At 45.3% G+C, this 17,580-nt stretch overlaps 1 protein-coding gene across 1 annotated transcript in view; it reads right to left on the bottom strand.

Annotated features, from left to right (window-relative positions):
* Positions 1-101: 101 nt before the first annotated feature.
* Positions 102-17,580, bottom strand: part of CAPN13 (calpain 13) — a 66,749-nt gene continuing 49,270 nt past the window's right edge. The window contains 3 exon segments of the mRNA XM_036872581.1: positions 102-275; positions 14,579-14,634; positions 15,919-16,047. Of these exon segments, the coding sequence (XP_036728476.1) occupies positions 102-275; positions 14,579-14,634; positions 15,919-16,047 (359 nt within the window).

Genomic DNA, 17,580 nt, shown 5'->3' with positions numbered 1-17,580 from the left:
TATTTACCAATGTCATCCATTCTTTATGCCAAAAAAGGGCAGAAATGAGATGAGAATTCAAGGTCAGACAGAGGATGGGGCAATTCTGCAGAGCTGGCAGCTCAGATGGCCTGGCTGGAGGCTCCTTGCTGAGCCCACACTGGGTACTTGAGTGGGAAGGAACCTTTGGAAGGTGGATGCTTCGAAGCTGCATCAACTGTGACCATCAGGGGGCAGTGTTTCACCACATCCTGCTCGGTTCCGAGACTATTTTCTGAGCACTGAAGAAAGTAAATCTTTTAAGGGAACAGAGGGGTGTTTAAAACAAGAGTCTAAGTGTGGAAAAAAAGAAAGATGTATCAGTCTGGACTTGAAATTGATCCCTGAATGCAGTCATTCTATTGTTTTGCCCGTGTCTTCTCTTAGTCGGCAGTTAAACAGTTGCCACAGCTATGAAGTTGGAGAATTATGTCTCCTTGTCGAGCCCCTTTCACATGGCCCTCCTCCTGTGGTCCAGAGCTGTTCATAACCTTCGAAACCCTCCGGGGGCATTCGGTAGTCTCAGAAAGAATGGTCTAGAGTCTGGCTAGGGATGCTGCAGCCTGTGCAGCCTCAAGCCCATCCATCTTCCTCTCCACTGTCCTCCACCTGGCTGCAAAGTTGGCCCGCCTGCCCTTTCTGCATCTAACTGCTCAGATTCAGGCATCACCTGCTCTGCTGCAGCCCAGTGTCACTGCTCTACTCATTACTGACCACTCGCTGGGATATTAAGCACTTTTGGCTTGGCTGGGGGATGGTTAATCAACAATGTTGCCAGAGAGATGGATTCTTCCAGGATTACTGCTTAATTAGCTTGTTTAGAGGTAAAAATCAACTAGGACATCAGTTCTCTGCGAGCTGGAAGGAGGGGAGCAGTGAGCTGGGAGGTGGTGGGGAGGGATCTCAGCCCTCCAGGGCAGCAAGCGTGGGGCTGAGGGGGGGGGAGGGGTGGCGGGAGGCCTCTGACCAGAGCAGACCTTAAGCTTGAATTCATCAGGCATTTCATAGCCATCCTGGTTGCTGCAGCCCAGAGCATTTCCACCATTCAGCGGAGCTGCAAAAGCAGTGAGTCCTGAAAAGTCACCTGAGGACCACAGGTATCACTTGAGAGCTTTAAAAGAAAAAAGCAGATTCCCAGGTCTAGCATCAGACTTTCCGGATCAGAATTTCTGAAGTTTTTTAGAAAAGTTATTCCTAATTTTTATGCACAATGAAGTTTGAGAGCTACCACTCTGATTGGTGTCGGGCAAGTCAGCATTTCCACTGGCAACAGATTTCAGATGATTGGGGCTATGGCCACCAGGCCCAACAACGTCCATAGATCCCAGTCTTCCGCCTTCTGTTTTTTTTTTTTTAACTTTTTATTTTATATTGGAGTAGAGTTGATTAACAATGTTGTGTTAGTTTCAGGTGTACAGCAAAGTGATTCAGTTATACATATACATGTATCAATTCTTTTTTTTCTAAATAAATTAATTTTTTTATTTTTGGCTGCATTGGGTCTTTGTTACTGTGTGTGGGCTTTCTCTAGTTGTGGCGAGCGGGGGCTACTCTTTGTTGCGGTGCGCGGGCTTCTCATTGAGGTGGCTTCTCTTGTTGCCAAGCATAGGCTCTAGGCACGTGGGCTTCAGTAGTTGTGGCACACGGGCTTAGTAGTTGTGGCTCGCAGGCTCTAGAGCGCAGGCTCAGTAGTTGCGGCGCACGGGCTTAGTTGCTCCGCGGCATGTGGGATCTTCCCGGACCAGGGATCAAACCCGTGTTCTCTGTGTTGGCAGGCGGATTCTTAGCCACTGCGCCACCAGGGAAGCCCATATATGTACCTATTCTTTTTCAAATTCTTTTCCCATTTAGGTTGTTACATAATCTCCTGATTGCTGTCTTGCCCTCAGTCTCTCCTATCTTATTTGTCTGTATTGCTCCCCGCCACGCCTCATTTGTTTGCCCCCCGTCTGTCTGAATCATCCTCCCTGCCAGTTCTCCATCTCAATCTGCTTGTCGTTCCCTCTCCCCCCATTCTTCTCTTTCCCCTGTGCTGACTATTGTTTGTTGGCACCTGACACTCTTTATACCCCCTTTCTATACCCTCTCCATTTGGCAGGGGCTGGAAGCCTGAGAACTACCTTTAGAAGAGTCCCAGATATATTTTAAGTCCCACCAGTGAGATGCACTTATGATTTGAAAGGCAGCAGAGAGGCAGAGCCTTATTATTCTGCCTCTGGCAGGGTGGGCAGACACGTGGGCTTCAGCAGATGTGAGGTTTTGTCCTGCAGGTCACCTGCTTAGGCCTGCAGGCAGCTGTGACCGTTTCTGGCCGCTCCCTGTTGTATCTGGAGAGGGTGGCGGCGGCGGCAGCAGCTTCTTGGTTCTCTGAAAGCTAGTGGTGAACCTGGGAGTTGGTGGTGATTGTGTCTGGCCTGTGCTCCTCCAGCCAATCCAACAACTTTGTGAGCAACTCACTCCCTGTGTTAAATACGTCCTTTATGATATACCTTGAGTGGTTCCTATTTTCTTGCCTGATGCTGCCTGATACACTCTCCGTCCTTCCCTTCCACTTAACCTTTTCTTCTATTCCACACTCTCTGCCCTTCCCCTATTCCCAGCCCTTCCTCCTAACTGGCTATTATATGAAACTGAAAGTTTTAAATGTTTAGATTTGGATAAGTTATATTATCTCCATTCTTCATTTAAAACATAGGTGAGTTGAACATTTTTTGAGGTTGGAAAACCCCTCGTTGAACTGAGTTGGCTATATCTGAGGTCCTCCTGGATTCTGTCCTAGTGGGTCAGGGCCCTTGATGGAGCACAGGGGACGGGGGAGGGAAGAGGGAAAGCACAGGCATGACATGTGCTGCACTGTTCCGCTGTAATCCTGCCTCTGTCCCCATTGGGCCTGGAGGTGGCAAGAACCAAGGAACCTATTTCTGTTCTAGGGAGAAGCAATGACTGATGTCACCACAAACCACTGGGTTTGCATGTAGAGCTGCTCTCTGGGCCTGGGTTTCCCCGGTGTGTGTGTTTGTGTACACATGTGCACTTTCAGATGCCCACTCTCACCAGGGTAACCTCCAGCTCTGGGGAAGCAGGCCTGTCCTTTGTGTTCCTCCACTTGGGGGCTGCCTAGGCCCAGCTGCTGCAGAGTGCACAGTCACTGAGTCAGGGGACTTGGGTTTCAATGCATGTGGCTGGAGCAGCAAAGTGTGCAGGTGTGTTGGACTTTCTACCTGGAGGTACAGGTGAAGGTCATCTCTGAGTCCTGCCAAAGAAGCCCATTCATTTTTTTGAGCTGTCCATTTTTTAAAGCAGAGTCTGTGTTGACCAGTCGGGACCAGTGTTTTGCATGCAGAAAATCTTACGTAAGAGGGCAGTCTGATAGCCCAGGACTTGGGGTCTTCAGGCATTAGCTCTGTCTACCTCTGAAGTCCATGCTGATAACCATGGCCATCTATCCTGGTTAGCCAAGCACAGGGCCAGGAGGCCCGATGACGTGGCCCAAGCTATGCTGTGTGTCTGACCCTGCTATGCTACTGAAATGATTGCAAACACTTTGCAGCAGTTCCTGTGAGAGGCAGGTCAGTTGGCGGTGTGTTTGTTCCGTGTACCAGGATGCATCCATCTCCAAATGCTAACTTAGTACCTGAGTATGGGCGTTTGCATGATGGCGCACCCCTGCCCATGCCATCAACCTTCTGATGGTTTCTTCTCAGAAAGGTCACACTCTGGCAGTTTCTTGCCCTCCTATTCTCTTGACACACGCATTTGCTAGGATTCCCTCACTGGAGAAATGCTTCTAGGAATGAGTTCTCAAATGTCAGTCTCCTAAGCGGGGTCTGGCCTGGTCACTCTCTGGACCCTCTTCTGTACTCCGGTGGGGCATGATCTTTTAGAGCTCTCTGATGACCATTTTATGGATTAGGAACGAGGGAGGCGTCCACCTTGCTGGCTGGATTTCCCCTTCCCCAAAGGTCTTTTTCATCCAGAACTAAGATCCTATTTGTCACAGAGTTGAAGACCTTTATTTTGCCACCTGGCTGTGAAACAGGATTCAGATATCGGAGAGTATGATTAATTCTGCAAACACCCAACGGACCGTTCCCATGTCACGCACAGCACCCTGTGGGTGGGCAGACTGAGAAATGATTGGGTTGATGGGAGGGGAACCGAGATGCAGCTTCTCCCCTGCTTTCCCACGAGGGATCATCTTCTGCTTCATTCTCCTGGGATTCCAGGCTGGGGTTCTGAAGTATTCAGATGACCTGTTCTATGACCTTGGGCTAACCAGAGTTTCACCCAGCTGAGGACCTGGCCCAGAATCCTCGAAGGCAGCTTTGACTGTGTTCCAAGCAGGGCAGGCTTTGATGTATCACACCTACGGGGGCAGCACAGCCCAATGGAACAAGAGCCAGACTCTTGAGTCATCACTGGGAATTTGTCCTAGAGAAAGACACAGATGCTCAAATGCAAAAGGTCCAGGGTGAGTAAAGAAGCTTTTCCTTCGAGTGACTACAGAGGCCAGGCCCCATTCCCACAGATACTGTTCAGGTCCACCAGACAACAGAGGGAGCACTTGTACCACCTACTGGCAAGGCTGGACCAGCTCCATCACACCCATGGCTCCAATGGATGGCAATGTCCCTACTTTATTCTTCAAAATTCCCCAGAGGCACCCTACCCACCTACTCTGCCCTGTCTGAGCACAAACCATAGTCCATTTAGCACCTGAGTGCCTGCAGCAAAGTGGAGGGGAAGTCAGTTCCTCTGACCCCTTGGACAGGATGGAAGGGCTGAGAAGAGGGGCAGCTAGAATAACTACAACTCTGTCCTCTGGTCCAGCTGAGCTCTGGTCTGCTGGCTGTGGACCCGTGGGGAAGAGTGGCTTTTCTCAAAGGCTTGTCTCTTGGATTCAAGTGATATTCCTGCATAGACATTTTTTTCTACAACTATAATCAAACATCTTTCCTGCCTACCTGGTAAAGAAGCCACCTCAACTCTTCTTCTCTGTCTCCCTCCTCTTCTCTTGAGTCTTAAACTCTTGTCTCTCAGATTATTTGCTAGTTTGCTTATTTATTTTTCATAAAGGTCCAGCCCAAGGTACATAATTAAAAAATTCAAGACATTCATACAAAGCATGAAGAAAAAACAGCAGTCCCCTGCCCCATTCCTATCCAAAATTCCTCTCTCCAAACTCTTTCTTCTGAACTCTTTACTTCTAAATAATATTTTATATGGTTACCCCTTGACTTACCAATTTTAAATGGCTACTGACTCCTCATGATGGAAGATGGGGCTGGGGTGCTCCTAACCCCACTTTCATGCCTGTATCTTCTCTCCCTCCATTCTCTAATATATTATGTCACATTTTTTTGTTAAATCAATACTCAATTTTTATTTTATTCTGCTGAGTGAAGAAAAACTCTAGGTTCATATTTCCTTTCTTCTAGGAAGTCTTTGTTCTTCCAGGAGTTAACAATTACCTCATTTCAAAAATCTGCTTGGTCTATGTCATTATCCTAACAATTCTTCCAACCCTCCAGCAGAAATTCAAAATCCTTCTGAACGCTATTTTCCCCATGATTAAGCGATTAGATAAAACTACTGGTTCCTTTTTTTCCATAGGTCACTTTTCCTGCTCCCTGCTGGGCTTCTGGCTCTCTTGTTCAGCTCTGCAGCTCTGGCCTTAGGACTTCTGTAGTGAGTGAAGGATATAGTGCTGGATGTCCTGTTTCCTGGATTCCAACTCTTTCTCCATCTTCATTTATATCCTTGGAGTTTTCATGCTATTGTCCTAGTTGGATACATTTCTCTTTAAAAGCTAGCTCTGGAAAGCTGCACGTCCTAGGTGTGAAAGGTGCCTGGTAATCACCAGGTGTATGTTTGCCAAAGGAGGTGGGGAGTTTTCCTAACACCAGAGGCAAATCCAGACTCTCAGCTCTCAGAAAGAATTTCTTTGGTCTGAAGGCTGGAGAGACGGATTTATTAGGATAGAAGCAAACCCACTCTTGTGAAAACTGCTGTTGGTAAATCAGCAGGATCAGGGCCACCGCTGCCCATATTTCACCCTCATGCAGAGTAGGAAGAGGTGGCTCATTCCTCCAGACACTTTATTTATGCATAGTGGGAAATTGTTCTAAACACTAACTTTGTTAGAATAAGGCACTTTACTGCCATATTGACAGTAGATCAACGTGAATGTAGATGACATCAGCTAGACAAACTCTCAGCAGGGTGTGACTTGCAGTGTACAAAACCTCTAGACTCTGAAATCAGTTAAGATCAACATAGCCTCAAATGCCCAAGGACCACACACCAAAGCACGGAGTATTAGCATTAGTTAAAGTAAGAATTCAGTATTTTTAAACAATTTTAACGTAAACATTGCCCCCAGTGTGACAACCAAAGTGTGTGCTTTGTTCAAAAGAAACAGATATGATGAAGGGGGAGGAAGAGGAGTTGTCTGGTTGGTTTTAAGATCGTAGTTTACTAAGTCAGAGGAGAGCAGATGGGATGAAGATGAGAGAGAGGAACAGAAATGTTCTCACAATGGGAGTACACCCCAGCTTTCCTGGTGAGTCCAACGGCAGGTAGAAGCTTCTTGTACACAGTTTGTAGGAAGCAGCCCAGCAGGGGTAGACTGGGGAGGGGCTTCAGCAACCCCAAGTCTCTGGGGAGAAGCTCACATAGCTCATCTGACAAGGCCTTCACTAGTTCCCGTGAATGCTTCCTGGCACGGAGGACCAAATGAGCGAGGCGAGGGAATCCGCCTCTGGATTGAGTGTTGGCCAACAGTGAACCTGGGAGTGATGGGAATCCTGGAAGAAAGTAACTCTGACTTTGTAATAGCAGAGTAAGGGAATGTTGGCCAGAGTTGAAATGTTCCTGGGACTTCGGAAAGCAGATTTCAGAAGAGTGAGAGGATCAATGGGTCAGACAATAGCCTTTATAAAAGAATATAGGTCATGATGTATTGGAGATTATAACAAGATAATGTTAACTATCTGCTCTCTGGTAATCCCAATGGGGAAGAAAACAGAAATAGCTGAACTAGCAGGAAGATGTGGGTTTAAGACAATATTGACAATATTTACAATTTTAACAATATTTACATCCCATTTACAAAAGTTGGGAGGAGAACAAAACAAAGGAAGACACAAACCTGAAAGGACAATTTCTTTCAGTCATTTTGGAAATCGTTACTGAGTGGTTTCTCCACATGCTAAGGAGATAGCAACAAATAAGACATACCTAGGCTTACAGTGTAGCAGGGAATACAGACATCAAGAAAGTAATTAAAAGTGTGCTGACTTAGCAAACTACAAATACAGGGGAACTTTCTCAACTTGACAAATGGTATCTACAAAAACCCCAGAGCGGGACTTCCCTGGCGGTCCAGTGGTTAAGACTCTGCACTTCCACTGCAGGAGGTGCAGGTTCCATCCCTGGTCAGGGAACTAAGATCCCACATGCTGTGTGGTGCGGCCAAAACAAACAAACAAACAAAAAACAAAACCCACAGCTAACATCATACTTATTGGTGAAACACTTGGGAGTTTTCTCCCAAGATCAGGAACACAAGAATGTCTGCTTTCTCCACCTCTACTCAGCATTGTATTAGAAGTTCTAGCCAGGACAGTTAGACAGGAAAAGTAAATAAAAGTCATCCAGATTGGAATGGAGAGAATAAAACTATCTCCATTTGCAGATGACATGATTTTATATATATAAAACCTAAGGAATCCCCTAAAAAACTATTAGAACTAAGAAATAAGTTCAGAAAGGTGGCAGAACATACAAAAATCAATTTTACTTCTATTCATTAGCAATGAACAAGCTAACAGTGAAATTATGTATAATGGCACCAAATTGAATAAAATGCTTAGGAGTAAATTTAACAAAGGAAGTGCAGGACTTCTACACAGAAAACCACAAAATATTGTTGAAAGAAATTAAATAAGATCTAAAAATAATGGAGAGACATCTCATGTTCATGGATCAGAAAATGTTATATTGTGAAGATGGCAATACTTCCCAAATTGATCTACAGATTTATGTGATTGCCATAAAAATCACAGCTGCCTTTATTTTCTGCAGAGTTTGTCAAGCTGACCCTAAAATTCATATGTAAATGCAAGGAACTCAGTCACCAAAACAATCTTGAGAAAGAAAACCAAGTTGGAAGACTCACACTTCCTGATTTCAAAACATACTACAAAACTATAGTAATCAACAGAGTGTGGTACTGTCAAAAGGACAAACATTAAGATAATGGGATAGAATTTAAAGTTCAGGAATAAATCCTTACATTATGATAAACTGGTTTTTGGAAAGTGTGCCAAAACAACAAAATGGGGCAAATAATAGTCTCTTTAATAAATGGTGCTGGGACAACTGGATATACAGGAAAAGAATGAAGTTGGACCCCTTACATCACACCATATACAAAAATTACCTCAGAATGGATCAAAGACCTAAATGTAAGAGCTAAACTATAAAACTCTTAGGAGAAAAACATAGGAGTAAATATTCATGATCTTGGGTTAGACAATTATTTCTTAGATACAATACCAAAAGTGTGACAAAAGAAAAAATAGATAAGTTGGACTTTATCAAAATTAAAAACTCTGAAAATGGTATCATCAAGAAACTTAAAAGACAACCTGCAGAATGGGAGAAAATTTTTGCAAATCACATATATGGTAAGGGACTGGTAACTAGAATATATATATAAAGAACTCTTACAACTCAGAAACAAAATGATAAATAACCCAATTTTAAAAACAGACAAAGGATTTGAACAGACATTTCTCCAAAGAAGATATACAAATGGCCAATAAACAACAAAAAGGTACGCAACATCATGAGCTAGCAGGGAACTGCAAATCAAAACCAAAATGAGATATAACGTCATACCCTCTAGGACGGCTATAATAAAAAAGACAATGAAAAGTGTTGGCGAGATGAAGGAAATTGAAGATGATTTAAAGAAATGGAAAGATATCCCATGCTCTTGTATTAGAAGAATTAATATTATTTAAATGACCATACTACCCAAAGCAATCTACAGATTTAATGCAATCCCTATCAAACTACCCAGAACATTTTTCACAGAAGTAGAACAAATCCTAAAATTTATATGAAACCACAGAAGACCCCAAATTGCTAAAGCAATCCTGAGAAAAAAGAATAAAGCTGTAGGTATAATGCTTCCAGACTTTAGACAATACTACAAGGCTACAATAATCAAAACAGCATGGTATTGGCACAAAAACAGACACATAGATCAATGGAACGGAAGAGAGAGCCCAGAAATAAACCCACATACCTATGGTCAATTAACCTACGACAAAGGAGGCAAGAATAGACAATGGAGAAAAGACAGGCTCTTCAACAACTAGCACTGGGAAAACTGGACAGCCACATGTAAAACAATGAGATTAGAACATTCGCTCACATAAAACTCCGAGAAGAGAACATAGCCGGAATACTCTTTGACATAAATCATACGAATATTTTCTTGGATCAGTCTCCTAAGGTAAAAGAAATAAAAGCAAAACTAAATGCTTTTGCACAGCAAAGGAAATGAAAAGATAACCTATGGAATGGAAAAAAATATTTGCAAATGATGTGACTGACAAGTGGTTAATATCCAAAATATACAAACAGCTCATACAACTCAATATAAAAAATAGGCAGAAGACTTCAATAGACATTTTTCTAAACAAGACATACAGATGGCAAATAGGCACATGAGAAGATGCTCAACATTGCTAATTATTAGAGAAATGCAAATCAAAACCACAACGAGGTATCACCTCACACCTGTCATAATGGCTATCATCAAAAAGTCTACAAATAACAAATGTTGGAGAGGATGTGGAGAAAAGGGAACCCTTATACACTGTTGGTGGGAATGTAAATTGGTACAGCCACTATGGAGAACAGTATGGAGGTTCCTCAAAAAACTGAAGATAGAACTATCATATGCTCTAGCAATTCCACTCCTGGGTATTTATCAGGAAAAAATGAAAACTCTAACTCAAAAAGATTCATGCACCACAATGTTCACAGCAGCACTATTTACAATAGCTGAGACATGGAAGCAATCTAAGTGCCCATCAACAGACGACTGGCTTAAGAAGGTGTGGTATAGATACAATGGAATATTACTCAGCCATAAAAAAGAAGGAAATTCTGCCATTTGCAGCCATGTGGATGGACCTAGAGAATATTATGCTTAGCGAAATAAGTCAGACGAAGACAAATACTATATGATATTGCTTATATGTGAAATCTAAAAAATAATATAAATGTATATATATGCAAAACAGAAACAGACTCACAGACATAGAGTCTGTGGTTACAAATTTGTGGTTACCAAAGGGAAGTGGGAAGTGGGAATTGGGGGGGGGGACAAATTAGGGGTCTGGGATTAACAGATAAAAACTACTATATACAAAATAGATAAGCAACAAGGATACACTGTATAGCACAAGGAATTATATCCATTATCTTGTAATAACCTATAATGGAATATAATCTGCAAAAATACTGAATCACTATACTGTACACCTGAAACTAACACAGTATTGTAAATCAACTATACTTCAATTAAAAAAAGTGTTGGCGATAACGTGGAGAAATTGGAACTCTCATTTATTGCTGGTAGGAATGTAAAGTGGTGTAGCTGCTTTGGAAAACAGTTTGGCAGTTGCTCAAAATGTTATACATCAAGTTACCATACGATCCAGCAATTCCATTTCTAAGTATACAAATGAAGTGAAAACATACATCCATGCAAAAACTTGTACACAAACATTCATAGCAGGATTATCTACGATAGTCAAAAAGTAGAATCTACCTAAGTGCCCATCAACTGATGAATGGATGAATAAAATATGGTATACCTACAAAATGAAATATTATTTGGCACTAAAAAGGAATGAAGTACTAATACATGCTACCACCTGGATGAACCTTGAAAATATTATGTTAAGTGAAAGAAGTCAGTCACAAAAGACCACATATTGCATGATTCAAATGATACAAAATGTCCAGAATAGGCAAATCTATAGATTCAGAAGTAGATTAGTGGTCACCTAGAACCTAAGGGATGAGGCAAAAATAGGACTTGACTGCTAATGGGCATGGAGTTTCTTTTTGTGGTGATGAAAAATGTTCTAAACTTACATTGTAGTGATGGTTGCCAAGCTCTGTGACTGTACTGAAAACCACTGAGCTGTGTACCTTGAATGGGTAAACTGTATGCTACGTGAATTATATTTCAATAAGGCTCTACAAAAAAAAAGGAAGGAGTGAGCAACAGCAACAAAACAGTGTTTTGAATGTTATGATTGGGGAGGTGGTTTACATGAATAAATACTATGGAAACCCAATGGGGCCAAGACATGAAGGATCAAGAATGAGGTAACTAACCCAGGGCTGGGCAGACAGTAAAGGCAAAGGGCAAGGTTGGGAAAAGAATGAAACACTGAAGGAAATAAAAATATCTGATAAGGGGTTAATATCCAAAATATATAAAGAACTCATATGACTCAATAGAAAAAAAACCCAATCTGATTTAAAAATGGGCAGAGGATCTGAATAGACATTTTTCCAAAGAAGACATACAGATGGCCAACAGGTACATGAAAAGGTGCTCAACATCACTAATCATCAGGGAAATGCAAATTAAAACCACAATGAGGTATCACCTCACACCTGGTAGAATGAGTATCATCAAAAAGACAAGTGTTGGTGAGGAGGTGGAGAAAGGGAACCTTTGTGCACTGTTGGTGGGAATGTAAATTGGTACAGCCACTATGGCAAACTGTATGGAGTTTCCTTAAAAAATCTGTAATAGGCTCTGGGTGTCCACTCTCCACAGGACACCGAACCAACTCAGACACACCCACCACTGGAGTGGGCACAGCATGCCACCTTTTACTTGTGTCAAGGCAGACTGTGAGCTGTGGGTCTTGCCCTCAGAGGAGGGCCTCCCATGACCATCTGCCTGCACATTGCCCGCTGACTGCCCAGCTGGTGATGTCCTTCTGCCTTGAAGTCTCGCTCAGTCCATCCAAAGTACTCCATGTGAACGGTGACCTCATCAAGAGCCCACAACATTGGATAACAACTCCTAATCATTCTGGACTCAGCTCCTAGGCTGTCTCCTAGAGAGACATCACAACTTCCAGGCCAACTTAGTTGTACCATCATCTTTGCGTGAACTTCTGTGTTAGCCTTCACTACAGAGTATTGCAATTGATCTATTATAGTCCGTATTTACATTTCTGTCTCTTTCACTCCATAGCAAGACCCTCCAGGGCAATGACCAAGTTTGATTTCCCTAAAGACCTGTATGTTCAGCTGTCAATGGGAGATCTCCATATGGGTGTTCCACAAGCACATCACCATATCCAAAGCTGAACTCATCTGAAGAACTCCCCTTAGTGTCCATACAGCACCCAAGCCTCTTTCATTGCATCTTGTATATTAGAGTGTAGTTTCCTGTTATAAGACTATCTCTCCCACTAGACAGTGAGGAACTGAGGGCAGAAACCATGTGAATTTTATTTATCTCTGTATCCCTGGAGCCCAGCACAGTGCCTCTCATATAGGTGTTATTCAATAAATGGTCACTTAATTGAAAAAAAATTAATAATAGAACTATCATATGATCCAACAATTCTACTTCTGGGTATTTATCCAAAGAAAATAAAAACACTAACTCGGAAAGACACAGACACCTTCCTGTTCATTGCCGCATTATTTACAGTAGCCAAGACATAGAAACAACCTACTGATACATGTCCATCAATAGACGAATGGATAAAGAAAATGTGATATACATATATACATACAGAATATTATTCAGCCATAAAAAAGAAGAAAGTCCTGCCATTAGTGACAACATGGATGAACCTTGAGGGTATTATGCTAAGTGAAATAAGTCAGAGAGAGACAAATACTGTATGATTTCACTTACATGTGGAATCTAATAAAAAACCACAACTGAATTCATAGATACAGAGAACAAAGTGGTTGCCACTGGTGGGAGGTAAGGGGGTTGGTCAAAATGGGTGAAGGTGGTCCAAAGGTGCAAACTTCCAGTTATAAGATACAGAGGTTTTGGGGCTGTTAACATACAGCATGGTGACTATACTGTGTTGTAGCTTTGAAAGATGCTGAGAGAGTAGATTGTAAAAGTTCTCATCACAAGAAAAAAATTGTAACTATGTGAGGTGACAACCAAACTTGTCATGGTAATCGTTTCACAATACATACATACATCAAAGCATTATGTGGCACGCCTAAAATCAACACAGTGTTAAATGTCAATTACATCTCAATAAAAAGAAATTTTAAAAAAGAATTCTAAATCCCTCCCTCATAACCTCCAGGCCACACTCTTTCATGGATGCCCCTTGTCCTACATGACTTGGATGAAATCTGCAGCATTGGCCTTGAAACTCATGGGCCAAGCAGCTGAGCCTTGGCTCACATAGAGAAGGGCTCTGCAATCTCTGGGGAGGCTGCCCCCAGGGAGAGAGTCTTGTGTGCAGTTCCTGGAGGGGAAGATGCATTGTGCCCCTGGGAGGAAATGATTCTAAAGCTGCGTCGTCTTACCTGGGCTCTGGGGTCTGCGCTCCTCCTGGCTTCAGTTGTACATCACCAGGTTCATCCAGTCAGAAATAAGCATCCTCGTTACAACCCAACTTTAAACTAGTTAGCTTAACACAGAGCAGGGCAAATGGTACCCTCTTCCCTTGAAAGATCTCAGTCTAGTCTCATCAACCTTTTCCAGCTAATTCCAACCCAAGCAGGAGGTCTCGGCCCTCTATTACAGCATATCTTCCAGGCTCCCTGAATAGCCGGGCACTGAGAGGGACAGCTGAGGTCAACCAGCTGGCTGGGCCAGGAGGCTCCTTCTAAAAACTCACTGGGAGTAAGTTTAATGTACAGTGAGCTCATGCGGCTTCCCTGGTGGCACAGTGGTGAGGAATCCACCTGCCAATGCAGGGGACACGGGTTCAAGCCCTGGTCCGGGAAGATCCCACATGCTGCGGAGCAACTAAGCCCGTGCGCCACAACTACTGAGCCTGCACTCTAGAACCCGCAAGCCACAACTACTGAGCCTGTGTGCCACAACTACTGAGCCCGCACGCCTAGAACCTGTGCTCTGCAGCAAGAGAAGCCACCGCAATGAGAAGCCGACACACCGCGATGAAGACCCAATGCAGACAAAAATAAATAAATAAAATAAATAAGTTTTAAAAACCAGTGAGCTCCGCAGGTGTTCCTTAGTTCCCTCTTGGATTTATGACTCCCACACAATCCTCTGCTTTATTAAGCTATTGGAAAAAATAAAATCTGTCTGCCAGGATCCTAAAGCAGCCTTGGCAGCCAGCAATATATAAAGGCAGTAATTGGAGGCAGGGGGGCCGGCAGCTTGGCTGGCCTTTGACAGACTGTTCAATAACCTCAGAGAGAGAAATGCCCCCTGGAATCAGGTGAGGAGAGGTAGCCTGGGGTTGTGCCCTGTCTCTGGGAGGGGAAGGTACCTCACTTCCATTTCTGTCAGGTAGAGTCCTTTTCCATCCTCGGAGAGGTTCTGGAACGCTTCTAGGGTAAAGAGGAGGAGAAGAATCAGGACAGGCCTGGGCCCACGTGCGATGAAAGCCAACGTGGTGATTCTGTGCGAAGCCCTGGAGTGTGCTCGGTCTCCCCTCCATTCCAGCCAAACATGGGACAGCTCAGGCTCAGCCCTCAAAACAGCCCCCTGACTGCTCTGCGCCACACGCCCCTGCCCCCTGCAGCTTCCTTGCACTTTGTACTCTCCACACTTGGCTGTGGGGATGCGGGGGCTTGTTTTAGCAGGTATCTCGGGGCACCTCCTTGTCCAGCTGCGAGTTCCCTGGAGCAAGACTGTGCCTCTGGCTTCTCCTTTACCCTCCCGGCGCTCTGCTCTCTCCACCTTGTTAACTGCCTGCCTCAGAGCTGTGGGGTTAGTGCCACATGGCAGGGGCGGTGCAAGGACGTGAGTGGAGGCCAGATCCCACTTCGACCTCAACCACAACAGCTCCATTTGGAGCTATATTGTGGCTTGGGGTTTCACGTGAAATGTCATTTTAAACAAAGGGGTGTGCTGCTAAAAAGTGTCAAAACCTCTGGCCTACATCGCTGGATTTCTGAGGCCTTGGGGGGGACCTCCTGCTCCCACCTACTCGCTGTGTGTGCAACACTTCAGCAGCGATCAAACCATTCGTTGTATGACTAAAGAATAGGTTTAGGGCTTCCCTGGTGGCGCAGTGGTTGAGAATCTGCCTGCTAATGCAGGGGACACGGGTTCGAGCCCTGGTCTGGGAAGATCCCACATGCCGCGGAGCAACTAGGCCCGTGAGCCACAAATACTGAGCCTGTGCGTCTGGAGCCTGTGGTCCGCAACAAGAGAGGCTGCGACGGTGAGAGGCCCGCGCACCGCGATGAAGAGTGGCCCCCGCTTGCCGCAACTAGAGAAAGCCCTCGCACAGAAACGAAGACCCAACACAGCCAAAAATAAATAATTAAAAAAAAAAAAAAGATCACTCTTTAAAAAAAAAAAAAAGAATAGGTTTAAACTGAGGGGCCTATTCAGAGAGAGGGGCCACAGCGATTTAACCTTGTCCCTGAGAGAGGTGCTAGTAGGGTGATGAGGAAATGAGCGACCTGGGGTGGGGGAATGCCCTGGGGAGAAAAGGGTGCAGAAGGGAGGCTGGGGACTCCAGGCAACTACATCATCACACAGGCTAACATTGGCTCTGTCCCTTGGGACGAGCCCAGGCCTGGGGCCAGAGCGCATTCCTGGTCCCCTCCTGTGTCCTTTGGTCACTGTGAAGGTCTCCAGGATGGCCCCGGGGTGACACTTACTTGTCACGGCTTCAAGCCGCATCAGGACGCAGACCAGGCTGGGGAAGCTGACCCCGCCTGTGCTGTCGCTATAGCGGAGTCTCATGACATCCAGCCGCTCAGTGGTGACGGAGATCCCTGCGAGGAAGTCTGGGACACAGGGGGAGCCTGTGAGCGGGGAGGAGGCCGGGAGTTGGGGTGGTCCTGTCCTCAGAGCAGAGAGCTCAGGTGGTGGCCTCAGGTGGACGGGAGAGAGCTGCCTCACCCTCTTTGGGTCCTGTGATCGTGCATGTCTAGTTGTGAGCTCCAGGGGGGCACTGACCACAGAACCAACAACGGCAGACTGAAAACCAGGGGGGCCTGTGCACCCCGGTGAGCCAGCAGAACACTGTACACCAAACCATCCATCAAGGGGACAAGCCTGGTGGCCTGTGGGCCCCATACAGCCAGAAACACGTTTGGTTTCTCCTGCAGAGCTAATAAAATGTGAATTTGAATGCCTTTAGATAGGGCATGCCTCTGCAGCTTGCATGTTCTCAAATTGCCCCCTCAAATCACATCAGCTCTGTTGCCCCTTTCAGTTACCGGACTGGCCCCTGCCAGCTTTTCAGCCAAATTCCAACTATTCTCTTTCTCCCTTTTATTATTCTGGAGTCATTAGTGAGGTTCTCCTTTAAAGGTTTCACCTTTCACTGGCCATTCAGTGGTTCTCAGAGTGTGATTCCCCAGACCAGGAGCTTTGGCCTCACTAGGGAACTTGTCAGAAGGGCCAATTCTTGAGCCCCACCCCAGTCCTCCTGAAGCAGAAACTTTGGGCAGGTGGTGAGGCTCACCATCTGCACTTTCACAAGCCCCGGGGGGTCCTGACGCAAGTGTGAGAACCACAGCCCTCGGCTGTGAAAACGTAAGGCGAGGATAGAGGCTGAAGCCGGGGCGGGCGGCAGCTCAGGTTTCTACCTGCTCAACAGGCTGAGAGCCCCTGGGAGGGAGACCCATGGAGGCTGCCCCTCCAGCAGGCGACCTGCGGGAGCCTGATTTTACATTTTATTCAGGAAGGCGGCAATTTCCTGACTTACCCTTTTTGTGAGCCATTTCCCCCATGGGTACAGTGAGGATAATGACTCCTGTCCTTCCCAAGTTCCAGAGCTGTTGAGACAATCAAATGAGGTGACGTGAGTGCAAGTTCTTGCTGAAATATGAAGCATCTGCACCCTGCGGTGTTATTATCATTCTCCCAGGACTGAAAGCTCTTGCTTCCTTGAAGCAGACAGAGGCCATTTGATTTCACTTAGCCCCAGACCCTCTGTAAAGAGAGCACATCAGCCCACCTGTGGGTATTTAACCCTGATGGCCCGGATGCTGAGATGGAAGCATCTTCAAGGCAAGCTAGATTTCTGGTGGGGTACCAACCATGCGGGGTCAGTTTTACACAATTAGAGCTGCGCTGGGGAGAGAAGACAGTCAGGAGAATTGACTGGCAGGCGAGAACTCGGGCGGGGGAGGGTGGAGTCTGCGTCTGGAGCCAGGAGGCTCAGGGACCCAGTGCAAACCAGGGGAGGGCACAAAGACTGTGCTCTGCTCTCCCCGCCCCTGCCCGGCACCTCTCTACCAGCCTTGCCTACAGCATGCTGGGGGCGAGGGCAACACACACACACACCCCACCAGTCATCACGGCTCAAAGGG

The sequence above is a fragment of the Balaenoptera musculus genome, chromosome 13, assembly GCF_009873245.2.
Source record: "Balaenoptera musculus isolate JJ_BM4_2016_0621 chromosome 13, mBalMus1.pri.v3, whole genome shotgun sequence".
Taxonomy (NCBI): Eukaryota; Metazoa; Chordata; class Mammalia; order Artiodactyla; family Balaenopteridae; genus Balaenoptera; species Balaenoptera musculus.
This window is presented reverse-complemented; position numbering and strand designations above follow the sequence as displayed.